This window comes from Pinus tabuliformis, chromosome 3_1 (assembly GCF_031772625.1).
Source record: "Pinus tabuliformis cultivar Carrire ecotype Pingquan chromosome 3_1, CPIR1, whole genome shotgun sequence".
Taxonomy (NCBI): domain Eukaryota; kingdom Viridiplantae; phylum Streptophyta; class Pinopsida; order Pinales; family Pinaceae; genus Pinus; species Pinus tabuliformis.
This window is the reverse complement of record NC_142301.1, coordinates 774,398,426-774,410,250: the sequence shown is the minus strand read 5'-3', so window position 1 is coordinate 774,410,250 and position 11,825 is coordinate 774,398,426. Positions and strand designations below refer to the sequence as shown.

Genomic DNA, 11,825 nt, shown 5'->3' with positions numbered 1-11,825 from the left:
ATTAAAAAATTAATTATTATATAAAATATAAAATAATAATTATTAAATATTCTTATTCATTTAATTATTATTATTTATTTATTTACAATCTTTTAAAACAAATTAAATGTGAAAATATATATTTCAATATGAGGATAACTGAATTAAAAGTCCCATCAAATTAATTGAAAAAAGTGAAGGACATAAACATTTTTTTTTAATAGCTTGTGAAACATCTGAATAAGTATGGTAAACAATTCATTTCGATTTTGGCCAATTTGGCGGCAGCAGCAGAATCTGGTTCAACATCTTCGCTTATCACAACGGCGTGAACCTGTTCCAACTTCTAGGAGTAAAATTTTAGTACAGAGAAGCAATGATGTGATTTTTTTAATCTTTATCTGGTTTTTCACGAAACTACGGGACTTTGTTCGGACGAAGAAAGTAGTATTGTGGACGCTCCATGCCTGTACTGTAATGGAAACAAAGAAGGTCGACCGTCGAATTGAATAGGTATCAATAATGATGAGACACAATGAATATATGAGAAAACCATATTTTCCTCTAGCACTGACACGAATCACACGGCAGTCTCGACAGTAACTCAGAATATTTTGCAGTAGTATTTTGCAGCACAAACGTGGAGATCCGAGAAACGACATGTCGAAATAATATTCAGAAATCATTCTGTGAAAATGGAAAGAATACAGAAGAAAGGAAACCTAAGCCGAGCTAAAAATTTGTGGTATCGTTGAAACTCTGCTGACCTGGTTGTATTGGAAAAATCAGATAGTACAAACAATTCTATTCCATCACATGTGCTTCTTTATCGTTTCTCAACTTTGATCTCCTGCAATCCCGTCACCCGGAATGCTGACTGCGAATTTGAAACGGTCATCTTCTTCATCCATGTTCCATAATACATCCCAGTAACAATACGAGTAACTCTGGCAATCCGAGGCGGCCTGTGGGGAAGGAACGACATAAGAAGAGGAAAGTGATAGTTTTCTCTCTGTAAAGAACTCAGATGATGGCAGATCAACCGAAGGAGAACCCACGGAAAAATTGTAAGATAAACTGTTGTCAAACAGGTTGTCTGATGGTTCCAAATGTTCCTGGAAAGTCGGAACCCATTGCCCAGCATCACTGATTTGAGGATCATGCATTTCTCCCCGCAATACATATTCATTAATCCTTTCACTAATGGGAATCTCCTGTGGCGAAATATCCTCTTGTAATGGATTTGTATTCGTCTGGACTGCTATGTCCTCAGTATTTTTCCTAGGGAAACTGCTCGAAGGTTCTGCACTATCTATCCGAGACGTTGTTTTCGATGATGCTGTGAGGCCGTTAAAAACCATCGAGGAACTTTCAAAATGTACTTGGGTGTCTGTATCCATAGCCCTGTTGCCATTGCCACTGTCAACTTGTAGATTCATTTTTTTCGTCATACGAGTTCTCCAGTAATTCTTGATGTCATTGTCCGTCCTTCCTGGTAAACTCTGCGCAATGCGAGACCACCTGACCATTTGAAATTGCATATATTTAGAAAGGCATATATGCATAATGCCAGATATTTTCTTATGGTTGGTGATTAAGAGTAGTATTGAGTTCCTTAATTGGGAAAAGTTATAATTTTAATTTCATAGCTGAGTACTAGTTTTTATTATCTGTTAGATGGTGATCCCTCAAAAAAAAACTAAGAAAGAAGAAATTTGCATTTTTTTTTTTTTCAGTAAAGAGGTGATAAAAATAAAATGGCATTTTATCAAAAATGTAAGAAAGTATTAATAATCAGTTTGAAAACAACCTAAAAATAAACGCAACCTAAAAATAGTAAGCTTTTTGAAAAAGCAAAACTTCACAAAAACAAAAAATTCCTTACTCAAAATCCATAACAATCCCTAACAGCAAAATCAATACGGAAAAAAATCTCAATATAACTGGTAGTCCCTTAGACAGCAACGTCCGGTGAAATAAATGATGAGTATGTACCTGTTCCCCAAACGGCCATGGAGTTCCATAATCAAACCCTCCTCTTCGTTAGTGATCTTACTGCGTTTGAGATCAGGGCGGAGATAATTAACCCATCTTAGTCTGCAGCTCTTGCCAGTTCTCTGTAGACCTGCACAATGCATACATTTCAGTATTTGCCTGAACTCATAAAAGTTCCAGAGAACAAATTTATGTCTTCCCCTAAGTATTCACATTACATGAACATATGTAATCAAAAACCCCAGTTAATAAAAACCTATGTTGCAGAAAGACTAAAATAGTGCCCTGCAGAAGTTCACCCCTTAGAAATCCTGTCTAGAACCTGCCCAAACTTGTCACTTTAAGGTTTCACAACAGAATTTCTGAGTGACTATTTTCCCTAGTCTATTTGTTATAAATTTTAGATTTTTTAAAACATGTTTTGGTTTTTTCATTTTCTCTGGTGGAAATTTGTTAAAAATTTGATAGGGATTTTTTTGATAGGGATTTTTTGGAATCACAGTTCAGTTGTGAATTTTCTACAATTTTAATATTTTTAAGGTTTTTTTTAGGATGTTGAATCTTGAAAAACACATTTTAAACAACAAAAATAAAGATTACTCCAATAAATTATGGCAGAAAAAAAAAATCAAAATTATTCCTAAAGTTTTCCAAGATGCAAATCTTCAAAAGCACATTTTAAACATAGAAAACATGGATCCTGAATAAAAAACTTATTTTTCCAACCAAAATCGCTAAAACTTATCATATTTTAAACTAACAAAAAAAAATTACTCCAATAAAACAAAAAAATAATCAAAATTACTCCAACAAAATTTTACAATATAAAATCTTCACAAATACATTTTAAATATCACAAAATCAATAATTCCCAAAAATTATTTAACCAGATTCCAACCAAAAACACTAAAACTCATAATACTTAAACCATAAAACTGGCAATGCTAAAGCCATGCCAAATCATTTTATTTCTATATTGATTCAATATAATGTGCCGAACGACAAATCTTTAATCACACTTACCCGCTGCTTTGGCGAGAAAGCTCCAGCGCCCTTTCCCGTGTAAACCAATATACTTAATAAGCTTCGTGTCCTCTTCGACAGTCCAGGGACCCTTCCTTGTTTGGGTTTCCTTCCGGTCTTGATGAACAGAAGCTACCCACCATGCCCTGTTGTCCATTAAATTATCTCTCAACTATACGCTTTCGATTCTATGCTCGATGCTCCCTCTAAGTTGTCCACCTTCTAGAGCTCGAAATAAACAGGGGATGCCCGGCACTTTAATAGCATCCAGCTGCATTCCATTACAGCACGCCAGAGTAAAGATTAATTGACTAGTCGCTTTTGACTAAAGCCAATAACATCCATACTAATAAGATTTTTTGGAAAAAAAATATGTTATTTTTTGGGTTTAATTTCTTTAAAATTTGACAAGAATTTATTGAAATCATAAGTTTAATAAATAACAGTTGTACAATCTAAGTGTCCTAAAAAATTTTGAATGTACTGAATCCATATACAATAAAAAATAGTTTAAATAACAGAAATCAAAATTTTACTTCAAATTTTTACGCAGAATTCCAACAACAAAGAGTGTAAAAAATCACACAACTCCACGTTTAATTACAATCTCAGGCCGTTGAAACTAAAAAATCGTAATTACAATCTCAGGCCGTTGAAACTAAAAAATCGTAATACCAGTTGAAGCACCATTTTCCATGCCTATTGAAACGACATTTGGCGTCAGGAGATTTCCTAGCCAAAAAGGCAAAAGTAGACGAGTACCCTCTTATAACAGATTCAGAAGATCGCCCTATACCTGGACACCGCCATTAAAACTGTCAATTGCCAGCAGAAAACCGTACATGGATCGATCGTAATCAAGGACTAAACTTACAGGGAACTCGAAAAACACACCATAATGTGGCTGGAAATGATAGGGTGTATGGGATAATGCTTCTGAGAAAGCTTGGTTCAGTATCTAGTACTACGAGACTATATAAATGAAGTTGCAAACTGCCGCGTGGAGTGCCTAGGTTTGATTGGGATAAAGTGAAAGGTAAATTTATTCTGCGAACGGTCTGCCTATGCACGACTATAGCCTCTCTTTGTAAAATCAAAACTGGACTGTAAGTTTACTCCCGTGGACCAGTGTGTCATGCATGGTTCCAAAAGTGGACCGTAAGTTTACTCCCGTGGACCAGTGTGTCATGCATGGTTCCAGACTCTCCTTACGGTGAAAATGAAGGTAACCTGGTAACAAATACAGTACGTTAATTTAAGCATTCCAATTAAAATAAAAATGGTTTTGAGTTCAAATAAAAGAAGGAAAATTACTCTTCGATTAGGCTGTTCCCATTATGCAATTCTAGAAACTCTGTCATTATGTTCAAAACATTTAAGTGGCAATCTCTTAGAAAGATTTTTCCTTAATATTCTGAACATGACCATAAAGGATGAGGATGGATAATTTGGTGGTTCATGTTTTTTTTTCATTTGGTTTGACTCACAGCGGTTTAATTATTGAATTTCTAGGTTTATATCATATTTCCTAATAAGGTTAGCTAATTGAGTTGCTTATTGATAATTTCATGGTTTAAGCTCTTTTTGGTTGAATTATATTGATTTGAATATGGAATATAAGAAGGCTAACTAATTAAATTAACAAGGTTAGCTAATTAAAGCGGTCCGGTGGATTTTTCTTGGTTTATGTTATTTATATATAATGATGTTTGATTAATTTCTATTAAAACTAAATATTTTTTATTTATAAATTCAAAAAATTATAAAAAAAAGAAAAATCATTATAATTTTGTTGAATTAAAAGATGTTAATACTCTAATAAATATATTAAATTATAAAATACAAATTTTCACAGTGTCAATTTATGTTAGAGACAATTTTTTAAAACAACTATGTGGAGAAATTGTGATGTTTTACATTTGTGAAACTTATTTTAGAAACACGAAGGGTGAAATATTGTCCTAAAAATGGGTGAAGTGTTCCAAACATTGCATTTTTCCACACAATTTTTTCCAAAATTATTTCTCCAAAATCACTATTAAAATTTTGTTTTAATATAAGTTAGATAACTAAAAAAATAAAATAAATAATTAATCTTCTATCATTTTCTCTCACAAAAATGAAAAACTCTTTCATCCTATAATATTTTAGAGTGACAATTTCATAATAAAACACAAAAATTCTGAGACATGTTTAAGGTTTTTCTTAATAATGGTTATAGTAAATACCAATTCTCTAAGGCTTTGTCCCCTTTTATCCTTGAGGAAAAAGGTCCCCTTTTATCCAAGGGACCACTGACAGGATCGCTAGGATCTTAAGGAAGCATAAGGTTCCATCCATAGTTCCCTAAGATCTGTCAAAGACCTAGTGGACCCTAAAAATATGAAAAGTGGGTATGTTATCCCTTGCTCTTGTGGGACTCCATATACTGGTGAGATAGGTTACCCGATTTGTGAACACGCTGCTGACATCAAGCATGGTAGGACCCGATCCTTTGCGTTGACAGAACATGCAGACAAATCTAAGCATCACATCTGCATTGAGGATTCATAGGTCCTTGGTAGGGTTAGTCATTTCCATCATCTTAAATTTAGGGAGGCCTTAGAAATCGAAATGACCCAATAATTTGAACAGAGACGATGGTTGGAATGTTAACAGAAGTTGGATCCATGTCTTGTCTTCTAGTGCAAGTTGGGTCCGTGTCTTGTCAAATAGGATTAGAAATCAATATCTACACTAAAACCAATGCATCATGTGCAAGCAATCAAATAGGAGTAGAAATCAACATCAACATTGAAATCAATGCATCTAGTGTAAGGTATTAAATAGAATTATAAATTGACATCTACACTGAAATCAATGCATATAGTGCATGTGATCAAACATGATTAAAAATCAACAACCACATTAAAAATCTAAAATATTCATGACTTTCTATATCTAACTTCTATGTATGTATTTGTCTCTGTGAGACTCTTTCTTCTTCCATCTCTCTCCACCTTCCATTCTATGTCTATCTCTCTCCTCTCCTCCCTCTCACCCCTATCGCACTCTATCTCCCTCTCCCTAAATTTCTCTTCTTTCCTCTCTCCCCGTGCTATCTATATGTATATGTCCCTCCATCTCTCCTTATTTGTCTCTCTATCTCAACCCCCTAAACATATGTCATGCTCTCTCTCTCTCCCCATATATATATATATATGCCTCTCCCTTTCCCTCTCTCTCTCTCTCTCCCTCCCTCTCTCCTTCTATCTCTCCTCCTCTCTCCCGCCTCCATATCTATGTCTCCCTATCTCTCTCTTCCCCTTCTTTCCCTATCTTTATCCTCTCCTTTTCTCTCTCTTCCCTCGTTTCCTCTCTCTATCATTCCACATTCATCTCTCCCTTGTCACTCCCTCTCTTTCCCCCTCCAAATCCATCTCTCTCCCTCCCTCTCTCCCCCTCCTCTCTCTCTTCCTTTCTCTCTCTCACACTTTATTCCCCCTTCCATCTCACTGCTTTTCTTAAATTTGATCCCATTGTATTGTATTTAAGAAAGTATCTAAATTAATAAAAAACATAATTGGTTGTAAAATATTAAACCTATATTTTGGATCAATCATGTTAAATAAAATACAATAATAAACAAATTAAAAGAATGGCACTATCTTTCCTCTATCATTGTTAATCACTTTGCTTTCTCATAGCTTGGATCCTTGGTTGAGATGCATCATATAAATTTCACATATGTATATATAAAAGTATTCTCATTTTTTAATTTATTAAAACATCCATTTAATATCTATGAAAATATTGTTAGTAGTCGTGAGGATGGAGGGTTTAGATATACCTCAAAAGTAATTATAACCTTTTTGCTCTTAGATTTAATTAAAAAATGTTATAAAATTAAATTAAAATAAAATATTTTTATTTTGAAATAAGTTATTGTTTTTGGGCATGTGGTATTGATAAGCCATGGTATTGTAACAATTAAAATCCTAGATCCATAACATAATAATCCAAAGTCTAGATGGCCCATGGTATTGATAAACCATGGTAGTAGCCCATGGTATTATAATTTTCTTCCCTCCTCTCCCTCTCTATCTTTCTCTTGTGGGTATTGGCCCATGGTATTGTAAAAAAACCTACTTAGAAGTTAATAATATCCATGGTAAATATCCATGATTAAAAATCTTGTCATATTGTAAATATTAAGTTTTTATCCGCTTATTAATTAAATGAACACATCTATATTAATTGTTACAAATATATTGATTACACAAAATATAATATTGCAATAGGATATGTTACCCAATATTTATAACCACCCCCACCTAATAAATAGTGGCTAGAGGTGGGGAGAAATACTAATTAAAGTGTAATATTATTAAATTCCTACAATTGAAAACCTGAACCCAATGAAATATAAATTTACCTATGCCACAAAATTTAAGCTTCCTTTACCTAATTTTCTTTGTTATTAGATGAATAATCTCATCGATCTCTTCTTAAATTGTATTTTTCAAAATTGAGTTTGTTAATATTAGTACACACATTTTTTTATTTATTTAATTTTTTTAGAGTAACGTTACACTTATCTTCGACATATACAATATAGGTTGTAGATCACCTCTCAGTGCAATTACAGAAACACGACGAAATTTATGCTTCCTTTACCTAATTGCAATTAAATAAACACCACTTAATTTACACATTTTTTTATTTATTTAATTTTTTTAAAGTAATGTTACACATATCTTCAGCGTATACACTATATACAATATATATTAGCTGACACATAATTTTTTAATATTTTTTAATGTAATGTTACATATTTTTTAATGTAACATTACATGACTGCATCTCCCTCATATACTAGCATATTTTTTAATGTAATGTTACATATTTTTTAATGTAACATTACGTGACTGCATCTCCCTCATATACTAGCTGTAGAGCGCTGCTCGGCGCAACCAATCTATATCCATATTAAAACCGGATCTATCAAGTGCCGAGAGGGATCAAATCTCTCGAGGTGCAAAACTATTTTTTGAGTGAAGAACTTGAGGAAAGGTTTGCACCTCGAGAGATTTGATCCCTCTCGATGCTTGACAGATCCGGTGTTAAGATGGATCTAGGTTGGTTTCAGTCGTATGCAATCATACAAAATTTGTTGAACATCTAATTATTTTGATCATTTTCAATATGCTAAATATGTCTAATATTAATTTCATCATTTTAATTTAAAATTTTCTTAGTTACCTCAGTTTGTTGAGATGAGAGAGACTGTTAGTAACTTGAATTATGAAAAATGATGAAATACAAATTTTGAGTGCAAAGTGTCAATGTGACAATTTTGATAGATAGAAAATGTGAATACTAAGAATATAGTCAATTACAAACAATCTTCATTGCAATCAATTTGAACCTATTTTCATCTACTACTATTGTCACACCTATTAGATTTTCCATTTTCTCATATCAATAATATGAAAAGTATGAAAAGAGTAGTTGAAATCATAGAAGATTCAAATATTTAACTTGAACTATTGTAGTAAACAACATACCTTGTCTTTGTTGCTCTCCAATATTAATAGTATTTTTCTCGAAATTCAATCATTTTGACTTATGGAGTGTTAAACCCCAAATAATTTTCAATCGTAGTTATTTTCTATTACCACATTTGAATGCAAAGTAATTAACAATGTTGAATGATGAAAAGTAGGAATAATAAGAAAGTACCCAATTATAAATAGTTTCTTCTTGGGGTAAGGAAACATTTTGTTTAGGATGAAAATTCAAGTATTGTATTTATGGTTGAATATTTTTTATGTGCTTACATTGAGAGAGAGTGTGTATGTTTTGGGGGTGAGAAGGAGAGACAAACAAAGATAGAGATATAGATGGGGTAGGAGGGAAGAAGAGAGAGGAAAATATAGGGATGAAGGAAGAGATATAGATATGGAGAGAGAAATGTTAGAGAAAGAGAGAAGGAGAAGGGAGAGAGAGGGAGGGGAAAATATTGTTAGTAGTCATGAGGATGGAGGGTTTAGATATACCTCAAAAGTAATTATAGCCTTTTTTCTCTTAGATTTAATTAAAGAATGCTATAAAATTAAATTAAAATAAAATATTGAATGATGGAAAATGGGAATAATAAGAATGTACCCAATTATAGTTTTAAGAAGCAAACTTTTTATTTAGGATGAAAATTCAAGTATTTCATTTATGGTTGAATAATTTTTATGTGCTTACATTGAGAAGGAGAGATAAGGGTAGATAAAGATATAGATGCGGGGGGGGGGGGGGGAGAGGAAAGAAGAGAGAGGAAAAGATACTGAGGGAGGAAGAGATATCGATATGGAAAGATAAATGTTAGAGAGAGATAAATTTACTTATAACATCATGACACTATATATTTAGTTGTATATATATATATATATTGCTGATATCATAACATAGTTCTATAACTACTTAACATAACATAGCTTGTTATTTAACATTTAACATAACATGAAATTATATATATATAGATATATAACATTTAACTATATATAATTATATAAAAAGTGCATTTGGTATAGTGAATAAAAACATTTATACTATTTTCTAATTTGTACCATATTGTTTCATTATGTAGTTTGTTTTACAAGAAACATTTTCTTTGTGTGCTTGCACCTAATACATGTCACGTGTCAGAGTCAAACATTAAGAACATAAAGTCTATTGTAGTACTTCATTGGCATGAAATTTTATTAGTTTTATAAACATGTTTATTTCAAAATGTTACATATATATTTACATATAGTTGCGCTATGAATAAAATGCATTATTTAGAAACAAGAAAAAGTGTGAGGGTGGATTTGATCACTTATTTCAATTGTGCTTACATGGAACTCAATGTACTTTGGTTGATAGATTATGAGAAAATGAACTCTAAAGTTCAGGACTTTAGGCTAAATTATTCTGCTTAAGTTTAGAATTTTTATTTTTTTTTTCAACATTTTTTTCTTGGATTAGTTTATATGTAATATGTTGAGGCATCCCATATACATGCCCCAATTGCAGGACATCGTGGTGCGAGAGGGTATGTTATACATGGTAGGGCTTGTGATAGATCACGTAGCCCACCAAGAGTTCATGTTCCCATAGTAGATCCTGCCTCCGATGCAACTCAAAGTGTTGGAGGCAATGTTTCTATCTCAATTGATGACCATGCTTGTACATCTAGTGGACCATATTCACCCATTTTAGGTACACCTCCTGCATTTTTAAATCCTATTTAAACTTTATGTGTTTATGTCTTGAAAGTGTCTTTAATTTTTAAAGTGTCTTCAAATGATGTGTTTGAATTTAATGTATATTTTATTATGCTTCTAGTTTGTTAATTATATATAGATGTTAAATTATTTTTATGATTTACAGGTCCTTAGTAGGCCAAAGTTGAGGATCAAAGTGCACCATTAATCCCTCTATGAGATGATGATACAACCCAGATCACATTATATGATATTACGACCCTCCATACATGGATCACAACATAGATAAAGGATATCCTTGCCAATTCATCGACTTACCTTGCACTGCCTTTGATGCTAGATAACATGACTAAGTTGATCGAGACATACTGAAGGTCGAGCCCACATAGCCACATATTACAGTTCATGCATAGGGTCAAGAGGCATGACATTAGATGCCTAGATTCTTTGAAGGCGGTGAAAGGGGCCACCAAGGACATTGATGTTCGTGGGTAGTTGTTTGACATCCCTCCTGATTACCCTGCTATACATAAATGTCCAATCCCACCGAAATATTTTAATAATGTTCATGTAATCCCTTTCATGTATGATAGATTCATTGGATCACGAGGCAAGTTCTCCAACCATGACTAGGTCATATTTTATTTTGCTAAGAATTTATATGAAGAGTTTGTGTTACATATGAGGCCAAATTAAACCCATATTGGACCTCATTTTTAAGGTATCGGCCTGGGACATAGCTCTGACCACAAGGGGGATCATAGGGACCTTGGGCATGTACCACCATCTCCAAGGTTCTTGCCACTACCATCTCGGAGCATGGTATTACCTCGAGGGCTAGAGGATTTGTCGCAAATCGGTGGTGAGATGTGGGAGACTATTGCAAACAACATGCAAGCCTCATTGGCTAGTGCACATGTTTCATTGCATGGAGATATTAGGATACCACCACCACTGCCTCGTGACCCACCAATGCCCTAATATGATGATGCATTTCTCATGAGTTTAGTGTTTGAGAAGATTTTGACACATAAATGTATGTATCGTGATACCATTCATGAGACTTGGAGGATGCATGACCCACATGACATAGATGAGGTACATATATACACAAAACTTTTGACTCTTGTTTTCAAATTATGCATAATTATTCATATTAAAAAATTTAGTTCATATTATATTGCATAATTTATATTAAAAAGTTCATGATAACATGTAGACACATCCCAACTACATGGATGAGCTTAGGAAGTAATCCGAGGGGGCAGTTGATCAACTAGGGCATCCTTGACTAGAGCACATTGCCATGGATTCTCATCCACCTCCAACTCCACATTATATGTTCCCTAATGTGGAGTAGAGCTAGAGGAGAGTCAGTATGTACAACCACATGGACCAACAGTTGAGGTAAACTTATTTATTCCTAATATTTCAACATTTTTTTAAGTTACATAAATATGTTAATTAATTTGTAGACTAATTATAATTTGTCCTTGCCATTGTGTACATAGGCCCATATGCAAAGTGACGTTGATTCCACTGTTATGTGGATACACTAGTGGGATGTTGGATTTACAGGAAATGATGATG

General features: G+C 33.3%; 1 protein-coding gene across 1 annotated transcript; it reads right to left on the bottom strand.

The window, feature by feature from the left end:
• Nucleotides 1–275: 275 nt before the first annotated feature.
• Nucleotides 276–3,243, bottom strand: LOC149189680 (uncharacterized). Its single transcript, XM_089413261.1, has 3 exons — nt 2,998–3,243; nt 1,975–2,104; nt 276–1,500 (listed from the first exon to the last, which is right to left on the bottom strand). Exons 1-3 carry the CDS (start codon nt 3,152–3,154, stop codon nt 816–818), a joined length of 972 nt encoding a protein of 323 aa, XP_089269387.1. The 5' UTR covers nt 3,155–3,243; the 3' UTR covers nt 276–815.
• Between the last annotated feature and the right edge of the window lie 8,582 nt (nt 3,244–11,825).

What these genes read in the sequence shown, in the direction of transcription:
- LOC149189680 (XM_089413261.1), bottom strand. Translation starts at nt 3,154, where the DNA reads ATGGACAACAGGGCATGGTGGGTAGCTTCTGTTCATCAAGACCGGAAG. An exon ending in CTTTCTCGCCAAAGCAGCGG is followed by an intron (nt 2,105 to 2,997) that starts GTAAGTGTGATT and finishes TGCATTGTGCAG; the next exon opens with GTCTACAGAGAACTGGCAAG. An exon ending in CATGGCCGTTTGGGGAACAG is followed by an intron (nt 1,501 to 1,974) that starts GTACATACTCAT and finishes TCAAATGGTCAG; the next exon opens with GTGGTCTCGCATTGCGCAGA.